The sequence below is a fragment of the Chamaea fasciata genome, unplaced genomic scaffold, assembly GCF_029207755.1.
Source record: "Chamaea fasciata isolate MVZ Bird 193981 ecotype frontalis unplaced genomic scaffold, bChaFas1.0.hap1 SCAF_1, whole genome shotgun sequence".
Taxonomy (NCBI): Eukaryota; Metazoa; Chordata; class Aves; order Passeriformes; family Sylviidae; genus Chamaea; species Chamaea fasciata.
In genome coordinates this window covers 110,494,834-110,512,364 of record NW_027094086.1, presented here as the reverse complement: position 1 = coordinate 110,512,364, position 17,531 = coordinate 110,494,834, and the positions used below count along the sequence as shown (strand labels likewise).

The window sequence follows — 17,531 nt, the reverse complement described above, 5'->3', positions numbered from 1 at the left end:
CATACCCCTTAGAGAACTTAATCAGCAGTTGAAGAACAAAATTCAATAAAGAATTATTTAACGGTTATCATATAACTAGAGATGAATAAGATGTCATAGAAAAAGAAAGCTATCTTGAGCAAATTAAGGAGTCAAAGGCCTACACACCCCAGAAAACATGATTAATACACTGCAGGTACAGTAAGGGAGCCACTTCATAGGCTTGTTATACCCCAGAAAACTTAATCAATGGTAATTGTCTAAACAGGACAGCAAATTTAATAAAGTGCTGCTTGGCAGGATAAAACTTGGGTTATCCATTAAACAAAGACAGATGAGATTTTCTAGTAGTACTAAAAGAAACAGAACACCTATACCATGACGCAATAAATTGGCCAGACTTTTAGGAGTGTCGATAAAAAATTTTGGCTATTAGAACATATATAAATGTCTGAAAACTCTTTCTTTGAAAGTGCCTGTGGTGAATAAATTCCCAATCTGTTCCAAATTTTGACTCAATATTTTTATTAGGAATGTTTGTCTAACAGCTTTTTGCTGTTAAACTTAAAATTGTGTGTTTCAATATAAAGCTGTCTTCCAGCTTTGAAGTGCTGAAACCACATGAGTCCAAGGGAGATGAAGGTGAAACAAATGCTATTTTTTACTGTGTACAGATGTCACAGAACATACTGCAAAAGCTTGGCAGTATTAAGTCTGAAAAGATCTTACAAAGCAACAGCTACTTACCTTGTGATCAATTTTTTGTTATATCTTCTCTCATATGCTGCACTGATAGCTAGTGATGCCACGAAAGAACAATCTGACACTATTGTCTATAAAGAAAAGAAAACCAGTGAGGACATTTTCTAATAACTCAGATACTGAGAGATGAATGCAGTGTGTGGAGGGAAGGAAAACAGGCAGTTAGTAATTCCCTTCAAAAGGGAAGGCTTTAAACCAAAAGAAGCCAAGCTACTATTAAAGAGGCAGAAAATGTACGCTTGCTCAACATGAGGCTACAGAGCAAATTTTTTTCTGTTTATTTCACCTCATAAGAGTCAAGGAAAGCACTCTCATATTTGGGGATTCCTTTTTGTACAACAAAGTCCCCCCCCCCATGATAAACCACTAGCAACATATTTTTCCTTGGGAACAATTTACCTGCTTTATGCTGAAGCTTGATACAGTATAGATCATCGTAGGGTTATTTGTTATATCATCTGGTCGCACCCACTTGGCAAACATTGCTTTCTGTTTGGGGGACAATGGTAACTTCCCACACTTATCACTAGATTGAACAGAGGAAAAAAGTAGAAATAAATGAATAGCAGTTTAGAAGAGCTTTATATGGTATGTGCAGTCTTAAATATGTCTGACAGATGGTGCAAAATATGCACAGAACAATTACAAAGCTATAAAACAATTTCAAAACAATTTCAAGTGATTTTTAAGGGGGAAAAAGGCAAAACGTTAAAAAAATTCAACAACTCCAAATGTCTTTGTCTGTTATGGCTGTGTAATCTTAACTTATTATTATTGCTTATGAATGAAAGTCTAGCTGTTATATATCACTATTCCTTGCAATAGCCCTCTTCAGAGGAAACAGCTATCACCTGCATTTTACAAGCAACAGAGCTAAACTCATTAGCGTGGAGCAGCATCAGAAAACAGACTCAAACTGCCAGCCCAGCCCAACAATCCTAAAAGCCAAATATAATATTATCCTTATAGGCTTGAAGACACAAGTGCAAAAGTACTATAGAGCAGCTTACAATAAAGTTTTAAGTTCAGAGTGGAAGAAGGAAGTGGTAGTATTTAAATCTCTGCCTGAATTATGCTTAAAAGCCTATGTAAACAATTTTAAACCCTGAAAAAGAAAAGACAGAAATACCAAATATGGAAAATTTTGAGAAGAAAAACAAAAATGAAGTTCAGTAACTGAAGCATACTTACGAAAAAGGCATAGGGAAGGCAAAACGTTCCCTCAGATCAACACTCATGAAAGGTACATATTCAATGCCATTAATCTTTGAAGTCTTCCTGCAAGTCAGAAGAAAACCAACAAAAAAGAAGAGTTACAAACCTATCAATCATCTTCTGAAGATTAATTTGCAGAAGGTAACAATAAAATAATTTTTAAAAACTAGTAATACACAGCGTTTCTGAAAACAAGACAGCTACCTCTTGAACACTATATATCTGATAGTTTTCAAAAGTCACAATTTAGGAGAATGGTTTTATGGATTATTTGTAGCTTATTTCACCAATAATAAAAATCAAAGTAAAAGGAACTGGATGTAATAGAAGGCAGTCATATAAAATACTATGCTCCTTCGATTTCCAGTGAAGTTGTATAGTATTAGCAGCTGCATAATCTATAAAAACAATTTTGCACTTTGGCTTCTCAGAGCCAGACTTCATGAACTCATTTTGGAAAACCTTAGACTTACCTGAGTACTTCAATCTCCTCTGCAGTGTATCTCTGACCTTGAGATTCACTAGCTTGTACTGCTCTGATTGTCTGTGGTTTATCATTTAAAGAAAAATCAGGTCCCAGTGGAAAAAATGTTCTGACTGGCTGATTTGGTTTGGCTGCAGTTGACTTTTCTTTCTGAGATGACTTTGACATAGATTCCTTCAGTGCTTCTGCTCTAAAGCAAATAAAGAATGCATTTTCTTTACAATAGTGATAAAAATATAATTACAGTTCTATTACTGATTTTCTTGGTTCATGTTCCCACATATGTTAAATGGAATGAGCAAATGCCCAAGTTGACCAACACTACTTTTTCTAAAAAACAAATCAATTTCTGATGCTGGTACTTCTTTATTTTTCTGTTCTTGAATCAATTAAAATATAGCATTTCCAACTCACACAAGCTACTTCTGACACAACTCATTAGATTTTTATTGCCTCTAAATTATGCTAATAGGAGAATTTGTCTAAGTGTTCATTATGTGGAATCTCAGAACAAGATCACTGAAACACGGAGAGAAAACTGATCTGCATCCTCTCATACCTTCTAGATTTATTTTGTCTAGCAGGTAAAATAGTAGTAAAACCTATAGGCATTGTCACAACCCAGACTTTCAACTGCTTGAACACTGTGTACGCAGGAGCCATATTTTGTTACTGCTGCATTAAGCTGCTGGATACTCACACACATGCTAAATATTGGGATTTTTTTCTGAATACATACTGAGAAGTGCTAAAACCCATCTTATACTGAAACTTAGCCAAACACAGCCTGGGATTCACCATCACAGAGCTGACTTACAAAGAGGGACATTGAATTTATACTTGTGTAAATTGTTTCAGACAGAGATTTCACGACACATATACCATGTAATTAGATTGCTATTGTAAAGAAAAGTGTTTCCCCCTTTCCAAGCTGTCTTCCTCATGGAGGGACCCTGACACCCTGACTTCATGCTAGCCTGAATTGAGCATCTTTTATAGAGGCCATTCATTATAGTACTCTGGATTATATCTCTGAAGTACTGCATTTGTTCTAACAAGCACACAGTCCTTTCCTAATTCTGCGTGTCCCAAGATTCCCAGAGGGTTGGCACAACAGCTGCTACATTCAGCAGTGAAGCAGCTGGCAACGAGCTCCAAGGTGAACTTTGCAGGAGCTTAGTCTACACGGAATCCACACAGACATGTTAGACTGAGAATCCAACTGAGAGGGTGCACTTTGACCTGACAGCAACTATGTTTACTAACATTAGCAGTACTCACCTATCCAGTGCTTGTCGAGCCAGCTGTTTCAGCTTGGACTGGAGGCCTGCTTCTGAGGTTTCAGTAGCCTAAAGTGTAAAATAAAAATCTACATATCCAAAAACAACCAACATGTTTTTAAGCTCAGTTGTCATACTTCTAGATTACAGCAAAGAGTAACTAGCTATTTCTTCCAATTCTCTTTTTGAAATGAGCAAATATTTTGCTTTGTTTGTTGTTGCTTCTTTTTTTAAACTCAGCATAAAAAAACACTATGCAAGCAAATACCATTTTGCTGTTCTAGTGAAATTTTTATAGAATGGAAGTTATGTCTAAAATTCTTCAGCATGGAAAACAGTGCATACACAAAAAAGAATCGCCAGAAGAGTTAATTGTATTAAAACACTATTGGCAGAAAGAAGACAAAACAAAATGTTGCATATACTGCTGAGCTTGGATGTGTTCCAATTCTTTTCTCCACATGTGTTAAAATGATCATGGTAACTTAGGGAGAAAAAATTTAAATGTTTACTTACATAAAATAGGTTTGTTTCCAAACAAACAAGATAGAGATGCATGAACAACATTTTTAACTAGCAATCAAAAGCATAAAATAACCTAGGACAGGGTGACAAAGATGTGGAGAGTGTTAACTTCTGCTCCCATTTGGGAAGTCATCTACTACAGTTTATACTTTTGTCTCCCTTACAGATGAAGCACGGCTTCTGCAGCCAAACAACCTGCAGGAGGCACAACATGAGGCGTGGCTTCTCTTGTAGCACCCACAAGCAGGTTTCAGGTTCTAGCTTTGTGCCTTGATCAATTACTTCACATCAGGGAGTCAACTGAGGATACAAAAAGCAAGCTACTTTGACCCCAAGAAACAAAACTAGAAACACCCTCTGTAAGCAACTAATTTCATTTGCAAATAAATAACACTCTGGGGTTCCTGGTTGGAAAAGACTTTTAAAGATTTATGAAGGTAAGTAGTGGAGATGGAACACCAGCACACTAATCTAGGAATCAGTCACAGAAAAGGAGTAACAACTGCTCCCTGAGTACTTCAAGGGTAAGGAAGAAACAAAATGTCTCCCCCTGAATATACTGAGGAGAAAGACATGAGCAAAGCTTCAAGATAGCAGAGTTCCTTAAATCTCCTTTCATCCTGGGGAGAAGGTGGTACTTTTGGGTCATCCCAAAGAACAAATCTTACCATCATGTCAACAAAAGAATATGCTAGTCAAGATTAAAGAAACTTCAGCAGTCTCTTGTACCTAATGAAATACCCAATAAATGCAGTTGTTAATATGAAATATTTTCAGACTACTTTCAGTAATATTTGCATGCACTGACCCAATAGAAGGAGGAACACAGCAGAGGAAAAGGAGGATGCTGCTGCAGTAAATGTTACGTAATACACTGAAAATGTTCTGCTCCAACAGCTCAAGTGGAAAAACTAGAGCAGCTCTAACTCCTGGTTACACTGTATCACCAGGGGTTTTAGCCTAGGTAAAACCTGTTAACATAATTCAGAGGAAAGGATTTACTGAAGCATGTAGCAACAGTAGTATAACACCCTCAACAACCCACAAATATTCTTACATTATAACATTGAAAAGAAGAGAAAAACAGACTTGGTGGAGTTACATTATGATGGTGAGCTCTTCTTGTAATGAGTTAGTTAAGTCAACTGGACTTAACGGAGAAAAGCAGTACCTGTAATCATATTCTTCATTGTTTATGCAATGGCCAATTCATCCATATTAATTTCAGTGTGAATTGAACTCACTCACAACAGCTTTAGTGTTGAAGACTTGAGTAATCCAGTAGTATTTTTAATAGTTTTGGCATCAGTAGACTGTTACGTCTTCAGAAAATGTTACACACAGGAATTTCCCTTAAATGACTTCCTTTAATGTAGTCAGAAATTAATACAGCTGACACATTAGCAAGTCATCTTCATTTTTAAAACTTTTAAATTTCTGTTTTTGTGATATTTGCTCCAGGGCAAAATCAACATGAAAAATATTCCAGAATATTTCTAGCTTTTAGCATAATCCAGTTTAGAAAAAAAACACATAAATGATAAGTCCCCATAAATTTACAGTGTTGTATAGCAACATAACAAAGACTGGAAGAAACACTAAGAAAAAAAACAGTGAAACAAACAAAAAAAATTAAAAGGTAGTTTTTACAAATACAGGTACTCCATTTTCAAGCCAGCCTTTAAGGGTCAGTCATTTGTGAAAGTGGAAGAATTTCTTACCATCACATAATTCCACCAAGTTAACCTGTAGCTTAACATACTGTTTTCAAACAGAGTTCCACTGCTTCTGTGTACAACTCTATGGCTTCTTCTGCATTGCCTTTATCATCTTCATCAAAAGCCTGCGTAACTAGGAAGTGAGCACGCTCCAAGTCCAACTGTTGTTTTGACTTCAGAGGGTCTGTCTTCTGTGACTGAACTAAATGAAAAAACAAGTATTTAGCTTTCTACAGCAGCAGACATGTAAAAACATCCTGAACATGTCACCAAAACACTAGCAGCTCTAATCAGATGGGTAATGTTTATCTATTTCTAAAAAAATTTCTAATGTTTCTTGCCGGGGAACAAAATTTTTCTAAACTTTGCTATAAACATCTATGCAAGGACAAGGAAACACCATCACACTTCCCTGAAGCAGAGGTTAGCTCTCAGGATATGTCAGATGTGAAATAATGTTAATAAAATCTCTTTCATACTACACTGAGAACAAGGATGTTTAATTACATAAAGTATTGCATCATTTGTGAAAATACATCATCTATGACAATATACAAGTTCCTTAGGTGTCCATGTCACTTAATACCTTTACTAATGACCTCTCTCACATTTGCTCTGCAAATGTGGTTCCTCAGAATATTTAAAAGCAAAGAACACCTACACCTAAGTCCTTACAAAGTCAGTCTCCGCTTAATTTATGATGTATCAGAATTCAAAGCACTGATGTGCTCATTGTATATGTGGTTCTTCACAACGGACAAGAAAATCAGAATAATAAAAACAGAGCAAACACCATTGAGACGTATTTCACAGCAGCAAACAACTTTCCACTCAATTAATTTAAGCAGAGGTTTAATTAGAAAGCTCCTTACCCACCTGCTGAATGGAGAGCTTGAACTCTCTCCAAGTACTCATTTATTTTTTCTTGAATATTTTCCAAGTTGGACCCAGCCATCCCAGCATAAATCAAGGCTTGTGCAGCTTCCTGCAGGGAGAAGAATTGGAGACAAAGTTAATGTTTGCTGCCTAGAAAATCACTTACCATAAACAGAGGGCCTTCAGCAGCCATGAGTTGCATGAAAGCAAGCCCTTACATCCACAAAAAGACTCAGTGGCTGCAGGGAAATTCTGCTCAAAAGAAAAAGTTTCAAGTTATAAGATAGATCATGTTTAATTTCTCACATCTGGGACAACGCATGAGAATAAAAATATTCAGAAGTTCTGTAAGACCAGATCTTAGGCCTGTTTATATAGTAATGTATGAAATTAGGAGATTTTAAATAAAACTCTTCAAGCATGCACTGAAATCAGTTTGGTTTTAAAGCTGAGGACTTAAGGTTAGGAAAAAAAAAGTAGCTACTCCAGTTATTTGCATTAATCTGGTAATAGTGAAAGTAAACAAATATAAAAGCTTTTTAAAATCAAATACCAAGTATTTTTGTTTAGAAAGTATTTTTTTATAATTCTTATTACTCAGATAAAGCTATCCAATCTGGAAATCTACAAATGGGAGGCTTCCTAGCTTCTCAAACTTGTTTTTCTAAATGTTTATACGTACACAAAATACTGGATGGAAGGTCTCCTGTCAGGAGGGAGAGCAGGCCTCTGGCTCAGAAGCACAGTACATTACCCACATTAAGGCTTTTTCCATACTGTACAAATCTATTAAGAAAAAATGCCTTCAGTTGCATAAGCTGTCTATCCCTTCACTGAATTTATGAAAAACACGTAAGCTTTGGCAGGGTTGCAATAAATAGCCAGAGCTGACACAGTCTCTGAACCATATGGAGAATCAACATTTGTCACCCCACAAAAACGAGGACAGAAACCTTGTTTTGTCCTCATTATTGACAATGGAAAAACCCCCATTTTTGTGGCAGTGCTTTTGCTGCCTTCCCACCAGCAGCAGAGAAGAGGAGGTGGTCGTGTAGCAGGTAGGCTGGCAGGCAGAAAGCAAAAGAGTACAGAGTTGCTTCACAGAAACGGTGCTCAGAGAGACTGCCCTGCATAGGGCAAGCACAGATCCATGGCCAGGGCTCCCTTGTGTGTTTTATGGCCATTATTTTGGCCAAGCTTAGCAGTTTGCTCCTATATCCACCTGTTTAGTTTGTCCAAACTTAAAACTGATCCTGATACAGCCTGGACTTGTTATCAGGATAAATTTTCCCTGAGAACCATCACAGAACCAAGTACTGCATGCTCCCTGCCAGCATCCGTCTCCATATTACATCACATAAAACATCCACAGCAACTGAAGAGTAAGCAGAAGTACCGCTTGTATGTAGCAATTAACTACCATTAAGGTCCAGCACACAACTATTTTTTGCAGGGGAAAAAGTGCACTACAGCTACATGCTCAAAGGATGGGGATATTTGTCTGTGTCATCCTGCAAGTTCAGACTGACAAAACAGGTGCTGTATCACAAAGGTACGTGGTCTACATATGATGCAAAGAACAAATGTGGATTTCCACACCAGTGCTACAAAACCAGTGTATAATTGTTGTTGCTTCTGAGATTTCAAGTACAATTGTTTTTGTCTCGTTTTAAGAAGTAATCATAATGGAAACAAGTCTTTTCTAAACCAAACCTGCAAAGGACTGAAGCAGTTGACAGAGTCCTTGCAGAGCAAGCACGCCAGCCGCTTCCAGTGACCAGATGGATGTGCAATTCAGACTTAGCATTTACGACCTCTCCAATGTCACTACTGTTTGTCACAAGCAGTGTGCCACAGTCACACTAAGCTAACTACTGATCATCAGTCTGCAAGCTGCTAACAGCTGGTCAACAGCCAGACTTAGCAACAGCCTTCAGCAGTTTTGGCTGCAGTCATCGGTGTCCAAATATGATCCTGACATTTCTGCAGAGCACCGTTAATTAGCAAGCTGCCCGAAGCTGGTCCACATGCAGCACTCCTCTAGGCATTTATCAAAGTTACATGGTAGCAGGAAGCCAAGCACACTCGCTAACCATAGGAACTCCATTCACACAGGTCCGTTTTGGTGTTGTCTATGGCAACAACTGTAGCATTTTCCATCTTTCATCCTTAAGGTCAAGTTCCTGCAGAAGCCAGTTTAGTACCCAAGCTTTCCCACATGCTTAGTAATTGCACCAGTGGGCTCTGAACTTCTTAGAGCAGTTGATAAGAAAGCTGGTGACAGGCCAGAGCTTACTTCCACTGTGCTGGAATAAATAAACAAACAAGCAAACAAACAATCCCTGAAGTAATAAATGACATTTTGTAACTATTTTGTATAATGGAACATGGCAGCGATTCTTCAGGCAATGTCTGGAAAGCCAAACATATCTAGGTTACACTCGTCTCACAAAGCTTCAAGTGCACCAAGACAGCCAGGGGTACATTTTTCCACTTAGCAAGAACATCACCTGTATGCAGAATGTGAAAAAGATTTTCCACACACATGTATGTTCAAAAGCATACAAGCGTGACTATTTGCACAAAAAGATGTTTTCATTCTGAATAGCACTGAGTAATTTCTTCCAGATCAAAGGAGAAAAAGACAGTATTAAAGCAGTACTGCACATGGTTATCAGACCAGGCACACACAGTGCTGCTGATGAACACAGAGCTTACCGGCGTTATTTTGGGCAACTATAACTTTTGCATATATAAGGTTTACATACATAAATTTAGCCCCCACAAAATTAACAAGTGGGTTTAAACAAAATAAAAAAGACTCTTCTTCCTATTCTTTCACACTTACATGCATAGGCTGCCATGATATTAACATTATGCTTTTTAAACATTTCACAGACACCTTGTACTCATGAAATAAAAGGCCAATTACAGATCTCTTAACAAGTTATTGGAAGAGAATGACTTTGTCAGCAGAATGGAATTTGTGAAATGATTACTGTGATAAGGATAAACAGAATCTTCAAAGAACCCTTCTCATAGGTGAGAAGTCAAGGAGACACAGAACTTTAATGCAACTTTACGCCACATAAAATGAGACAATTTACATAGGTGAAAAATGCACAATGGTTGCACAAAAACTACTAAATACTAGTAGTAAGCCTATAGATATCAAGCAAGACACTGAATCAACCCTTAGCTATGCCAACCTGAAACTGTACTGAAACAATAAAATCTGGTCCCTAACGGAAAGAATATTCACACAAGGTTAAGAACCTGTCACTGACAGCTTGTGATCTTAATATGTCTTACTGCTAAGCACCTTGTATTTCGCCACAGACCTCTCTATTTACTTGATGACTACAACAGAGTGCTCCCAGCTGCACACCCAGGAGCGGCAGTATGCGCACTTGTGGTTCTCCAAAACGCCCAGCGCTTACATCGCTAGCGTAAAACTGAACAGTCTTTCTGGCCTGGCAGGGCTTGGGGAGAGGCCAGGAACGAAAGTGTAGAACCACCGGGGCAGAGACGTTTTTAGGTTACGATGAATCTTCCCAGAAGCACTGAAGGGGCTGTGTCTCCAGCAGCTGGAGGAAGCGCCCGTTGCCGTTTTTTAAGCAGAGAACCTGCAGTGCTATCCCTACGCCTGTCGGTAAACAGCAGCGCACGGGCAGCGCTCGTTCCCACCTAAAAACAGGACGCAGGGAAAAGGCGTTTCGCAACCCGCCCTGAGGGACGCGGCTCCTCCGGAGACTGACAAACTTTCGACGCTACACGCACGGCCTTCCGCTCTCGTCTCGGCGGGCACCGCCTCGTCTTCCCCGGGCCGAGCAGCTCGTCGCCGAGGCACACCCGCCGGGGGAGGGCGGGGGCGGCCGCGCTGACCCAGCGCGTCACTCTCCGCCTGCAGGGCCGTGTCGGGCCGCGGGGGTGCCGAACACTCCTCTCCGGCCCTCGGGCTGCCAAAGGGGAAGCGCGAACCCTCCGGCAGCTCAAGAGCATCGCGCGGCCCGCGGCGAGGGGAAGGAGACACCGGCGCCCCGAGGGAACCGGCGCGTCCCCGCCGTACCTTGTAGTAGAAGACCGCTTCCTGGTAGCGCCCGCTCTGGTCCCGCTGCACCGCCAGCTGCGCGAACTTTACCGCGTCCAACTCCAGCGTAGTGGCGTCCATGGCCGGCGCCCTCTCGGTGCCGCCGGCAGCGGCGACAGCTCCCGTCGAAGCCCACCCGGTCCCCGCGCCCGCCCGGCCGCTTCCCCCGCCTCCCTGACCCCGCCGCGCCCGTCGGCCGCGCCCCCATGTCTGGTCACGCCCTGCGCCCGCCCCGCCGCGCATGTGGCCACGCCCACCGGCTCCGGGAGCGGCCCGTCCGCCTCGTTTAGCCACGCCCACCGCACGCCCACGCCCGCGCGCCCCGGCAGCGGCCGCCCCGCCCCGGCCCTCACTGCGCGTGCTCGGGCGCGCGGGGGCGGGCGGGGCTGCGGGGGTGGTGAGGCGGTGGGCGGAACAGCGCGCGCCTGCCTGCCTCAGGCGCTTGAGGCTCGGGCGCGCGCAGGGCGCTGATTACAGAATTACAGAATTACAGAATTAATTACGGAATTACAGAATCAGTTGGGTTGGAAAAGACCTCTGAGAATCATTGAATCCAACGCATGACCGAACACCACCGTGTCAATCAGGCTGCGACACTAAGTCGCACGTCCAGCCGCCAACACCTCCCTGGGCAGCCCGTTCCAATGTGTAATCATCCCTTCGGTGGAAAAATTCCTCCTAATGTCCAAACTGAACCTCTCCTGGCACAGGTTAAGTTCTCTTGTCCTGTCACTACCAGATCCCGCCTAGACATAACCTCCTTTCAGGGAGTTGCGGAGGGCTGTAAGGTCTCCCCGGAGAGAAGAGAGGCTCCCCTCCTTTTCTCCAGGCTGAACACCCGCAGCTCCCTCAGCGGCTCCTCACAGGACTTGTGTTCCAGATTCTTCATCAGCTCCATCTCTCCGTTGTCTCCCTGGACTCACTCCAGCACCTCAATGTCCTTCCTGAACTGAGGGGCCCAGAACTGGACATAGCACTCAAGGTGTGGCCTCACCAGTGCCGAGTACAGGTGAAGAATCACTTCCCTGGATTCTGTTCCATCCCTTCTCTCACATGGTTGTCAGTCATGGGTGAAGGAAGCAGGTGCAGCCCGGGGGTTGGAAAGTGTGGTTGTTATTGTCTTTCCATTTCTCAATTTTTAATAGAGGTGAACATGGTTAATCCCTTCGAGGCTGGGTTTTCTAGCCTTTAAAGGAAAGTATTTTCAGCGTGCACCTGTTTGTCACATAGGTGTAAAGTGCAAAGCAAACAAAAACCCCGGGTTTATTGTACTGATCCTCACTAAAACAAACAAAAAATCAGGCTAGCAGTTTCGTAACCTAGATTGCTTAGCTATGATGTTCATGATTTTCTCTTTTTTCTTCCATAAGAGGCAGTTAGGGGAAATCTGACGGGTGGGATTCTTCAGGGTCCGTCCACAAGGAGCCACGTGGCAAGGGGTATTGGGAACAGGTTGCACTGGGAGAGGTTTCATCTTGTCATAAGAAATAAAATTTTTATAGAAGCATTGACTGTTCATTGAAATAGCCTCCCTGGGGACATTGCTGGAGATTTTCAAGAGGATATAGACAGGGTGCTAGTCTCACCTATACTCTTCCCACAGAAGGTTGGGTGAGGTTCCTTCTCACCTGGACAATTCTGTGGTTCTACAGGCTTTTATTTCTGCCTGAAAATACAGCTTATTGCAAGGCATTGTTTTCAGGACACATAAAAATACTGTCTGACAAGTTATTCTTCAGCTCTCTTTTATGTGTGTCTTTTCAGTCTGTTTTCTGATTATAGATTTAGTTAGAAGTGCAGCTAAATGCAGGAGCACTGGGTACTGAAATACTGAAATCCATTATTTTCCCTATAATTTTCTTAAGTACACAGTGAAGTGTTCCCATTCCATCTTCTTCTCTTCCTTTTGTGCTTTACTGACTGCATTTATGTAAATACAGTAATGTTTAGTGCAAAAAGGAACTTGGGTTTTGTGATCTGCCATGTAGGGGGAAGTTCTTGTATTCTTCATAGCTTTCCTTTTTGGCTGAGCTCCTTATAAAGTTAGTTGTTTTGAGTTTTCTTTTTCTTTCAAAGTATGTTTTGTGGGTTTTGTCTGAGCACAGGAAAGATTCACATTACACTAAAGGGTTTTTCTGAATAAAGCTCTATTTGTTCCATATTTCCCTAATGATACCATGAAAATGAAGGAGTTTCAGTCAGGGTCTGCTTCAATTTGATGTTGAGACATAGTGGTGTGACTTGCATAGCCTAAAATTAATTTGTGTATCATGGCTTCAGACTAAACCATTAATGGATCAAATGCAACTCTGAAGTATTCAGAGTGACATGCATGATGAAAAGGAGGCTGAACTGGGCAGAACCAGAGATAATGCTATTCCTTACTTAAATCAACATGCCAAAACCACTTATTCTGTAACATAAGCTAAGACCTCTTCCAGCTAATCGTGATTCAAAAATGTCACTTTGAAGAATTATTTTTTTCACTGTTTGATGGTCACTGTGATTGGCCCTTTTCAGAAAATAAATGGCTTGTGTGTTCCTGTTTCTTACTAATCCTCTGTAAAATTCTACAAAAGGCATTTAAATGTACAAAAAGTACAGTAAGTTATTAAGGTCGTGACTGCAGCTAAGACTTCACACATGTCATTTTTTTTGCCTTTTGCTTGTAGTGGCGTTTTACTTTTGAAGCCAGATGTTAAAATTGGCCTGTTTTCTTTCTAGATGAAAAAGAATAATTTCTTTCATTTGATGTTGATATATCCCAGACATTTAAATTTTTGCATGGTTAACTTGCCTCCTGAGATACTGTGCAGAAAACCACTTCCTCTAAGATTGTTAAATCCCTTTTTTCACTGTCACAAATCCTAATTCTACATCCAGGTTCTCCCCTGCCTCAATTTTTCTTCCCTTTGGTGATATTTGCTATGAGTATCTCTTACCTCCCACCTTTTACTTACATTATGTGCCTTCCTTCCTAATCTCATCTAATGCTTGCTTTCTTTCCTTCCTGCCTGCCTTTTGCAGTCAACGTTCTCTGGGAAGATCATAGCTCTATATGTTATCTTCATATTATTCCCTCCAGCCCATGCCTTTTTGCAGAGGCAGTATCAGATGAAGAAATTCAGGTCTCTGTTTCTGTGTCGTAGTTTTTCATTGCTAACATGACAGAATCAGTTCATTCTCATTTGTCCTTCCTCTGAAGATACTTTCATCCCTCTTTTCCTTTTGTCTCACATAGTGCTGTAATTTGCTGTCTCCCAGCTTCTCTTCCTGCCTCCTGATTTTGATTCTTGCTTCTCTGCCTCTTCTCCTTATTTTTTCAAACATGTGTTGTAGGGACAGATGTTTGTGTGTTGGTGATGCTTCTTACCTAAATTTTGCTTATTGCTATACCTATTTGCATTTGACTGCAGCCAAAGTTTTTTAATGCTATAATTATATAGCATTAAATGTATAGCTTTTAGTGCTCCCCCCCCCGCCCCGGCATTGAAAACCCCAAAGATACAAACCTTCTATATGATCTGATCTGTGAATTCCTCCACAGTTGCTTTCACTCTGTTGAGGCAATACAGAGTCAGAACAGGAGTTACTCTGGTCCTTCATTCCTCTGACTGGAGTGTAGTTGATGGCTGTTGACAGAGTTCAGGAATAGGATAAAGTCAAAGTAGTGTTTTGTCTCAGCTTCCCGTAGGCTGTGGGTTGAACTCACATTATCACCTCTGATATTACTTACTGGGCTTATTTTCAATTAATTAGTTTAATTGTTACTTTAGCACATTTTGATTTTGGCATTCAAAATATTTTGTGGGACAGTTTAAATTTATTGTATAATATTCCATTAAAAAAACCAAAACAAAACCTAAAACAATAAACCAACTTCCATGCTGTTTCTCAGTGCATTTTTTCACCCTTCCTCCCCTGCTTATAAAAATTTATGATCCTATCACTCACATCTTTTATTTTGCCCATAAATTTGTGTTCTTTACTCTCTCTACCATGATTTTTTTGTGTCACACACTTAATCTCTTTTCAATCTCACAGTGTTTCCTTTGACATGGAGTGACGAGAATGGTGTGCACTATTAGAGTTGTCTTACTAATTTTGTATCCTTGTGCATTGATTTCTTCTGTTTCATGATGATGCCCAACACTCTGTTTGCACTTTTAACCACTGCTTAACATTGCCCGAAGTTCTGAGCACTCTTCAGAATGACTCACCTTTTCTGAGAAAGGATTAAGGGTTTAGCATCTGTCATTGTGTACCTAATGTGGTGTTTTTCCCCCCTGTGATTTAGCAGCGTTTAATTTTGCAGGCTGTTTACTGCATACACAGGAGAGATCCTTGCACAGCTTTCTGTAGCTGGCTTTCACAAACCAGACTATTTGTATCACTAGCTGTGGAAAATTGCCAGGCTTGCTGTAGAGAATTGTCGAGGCTGGTTGAGCAACGTGAGCTGAGATGCTTGTCTTGCTAGAGCAAGGCTTAACAACTCACTGTGTGGGGTGCAGCAGAGCCCTCCCAGCCCAGTGTTATCTCAGTGAAGCACAGAAGAGCACTGACACTCTGTACAGGGGTGTTGACCCTGAGATGTGAATCCCTCTTGCCCAGGTGTAACAGGCCTTGTTAGGAGTGTGAATCTGGTCCTTTGAGGAAACAATGGTGTATGGTTTTAACATGCTCATGGAAGCACACTGCTGGGCAGAGATCAGACGGCCTTTACTGTTGCTTGGACTTTTTTGGAAAGGAAGCAATGATGAAGTGTCAAGGTTCTCTGTTCTGTCTTTGATTCATCTCTAAGTCCTGTAGCTCAGCTTGACCAAAGGTCAAAAAACCCCTCATTATCTTTCCTTTGCATGTGAAAAAATACACCCATCAATATGAAAATGAGAAAGGGGCTGCCCCCCCACCTATGACACCAGCAACATTTGACCAATTATATTTGACTACAGTCCCACCCCCACTGACCCAAAAATATAACACTGACATTTGGAATCCTCCATGCAGAGGATAAAAAGATGACCCCAGTTCACAGACAAGTTGTTGGGCTTGCTCCTCTCTCCTCCCCAAAACAGGTCGGCCTTTTTTTTTCGTAAGATTTGGGATTCTGACTGTGTCAGGGCATACTTGGGTGAAACCAAGCTAATTAACGGTGAAGTTAAGCTTAGTGAAAAGCTGAATTTGTTGCTGTAGCTTGAACTGTTAATTTAGCTTAATTAATTGCCAGCTAGCTTTGATATATTTAATGCAATAAATGCATTTATCAGTGGCTATTCCAAATCTGTTTCTATTGCTCCAATAAGCCGCGCCAGTCATGAATTTGTGATTGTGAAAGTTCTTATTGAACGTGACTGGACTTACAGGGCCAAATTGGTTATAGTCAGAAATTCAGCCTAGCTGCACCCAGCCCCTCTGATCTTTGAGGACTAGCTGAAATGCAAGGGGGTTTAATTTCTCCCAAATTGCATACTCTAATGCAGCACTGGCTGTTCTCTTTATAATTTCTTGCCATTTTTAGGTAACTTGTGAATTTTTGCCATAGGTGACCACCTTGTTCAGAAACAGACGTCGGATATGCTGTGTTAGGGCTCCACAGGGGCCTCCCCCTTCACCGTTTTAAGAGTCAGTGTCTCATATATTTAACCAATGGTTACTTTTTCCTCTGCTTGTTAAAGAAGAGTACTGTGTGGGACACTTTAAGTGCTCCTGTATGGAACTGCCTTCCAGATTTCTACTCTCTTATGAGTGACATGAGAGACATCCTTTCCCAAGTGCTCTCCTTTTACAAGTTGCTTTCCAAACCTTCTGCCTGAGATGCTGTTCATATTTTGACACTGTTCCTTAGCCAGGACAGTGTTCTCTCATTGCTTCCATGGACTGTGCTATTTCATGTCTAGTCAGACTATAGGTAATCTCTTCCTTTTTTAGTTCCAAGTACAGCAAGAATATGGTAGTTGTCACTACTATAAAATAAATACAACTAATCACTCTATTGGCCCCCCTCCCCCTTCATGTTATTTGTATTATTTTAGTCATTGAAGTATGTTGAATAATCTCTTCATCCTACATTAAGAGATTGTAGGTTTGTGTTTTCCAGTTTGATTCAATACAGTAAATGTCAGGTTAATTTATTTTAGACATGTGATGGTTAATATTTTAAAGACTTGGGGAGATCTAGGGCTTAGAGGCATGGAGCAAAGTGACAAGAAGTTAAGGAAGGTGAAATAGCTCATTAAAGAATGGCTGCTGTTTGTTTGAAACATCTTTGACTATCAATACCTGTTTCATCAATAACTTGTTGGACATGCATACACAAGTATACAAGTGTTAAACGGATTCTGCAATAATTTAGGGAAATGTTGTCCATATTTTTCAGCTGTGTAGAAGCAGCTCCTTATATCTGTATTTATGGGGCTGGTTTGCTTGGGTGTTCCAGAGCAAATCTGTTTATATTCTCCAGTGCATAAAATGTTTTCTTAAACAGTCTAACTGATCTTTGTTTACTTTTCTGCAAAGTACCACAAATTTATTGTTACATAGGCTATGTAAGTATTGTATTTTCAGAACTGAACTCCTGCCTATTGATTATATTAAAGTCTTTT

The 17,531-nt window shown here is 40.7% G+C and overlaps 1 protein-coding gene across 3 annotated transcripts in view; it reads right to left on the bottom strand.

Moving 5' to 3' along the window:
* The window catches only part of CAPN7 (calpain 7), a 33,196-nt gene extending 22,131 nt beyond the window's left edge, over window positions 1–11,065 (bottom strand). For 2 of the 3 annotated variants that reach the window (XM_066193591.1, XM_066193606.1), the window contains exons 1-8: window positions 10,909–11,065; window positions 6,840–6,948; window positions 6,008–6,165; window positions 3,722–3,789; window positions 2,430–2,630; window positions 1,933–2,019; window positions 1,141–1,267; window positions 727–812 (exon numbers count right to left, since the gene is read on the bottom strand). In XM_066193591.1, coding sequence (XP_066049688.1) covers window positions 727–812; window positions 1,141–1,267; window positions 1,933–2,019; window positions 2,430–2,630; window positions 3,722–3,789; window positions 6,008–6,165; window positions 6,840–6,948; window positions 10,909–11,010 — 938 coding nt within the window. In that variant the 5' untranslated portion in view covers window positions 11,011–11,065. Of the gene's footprint in view, window positions 1–726; window positions 813–1,140; window positions 1,268–1,932; window positions 2,020–2,429; window positions 2,631–3,721; window positions 3,790–5,966; window positions 6,166–6,839; window positions 6,949–10,908 lie in introns of those variants that run through there. The other variant, XM_066193599.1, reaches the window with a different exon arrangement.
* Window positions 11,066–17,531: the final 6,466 nt, after the last annotated feature.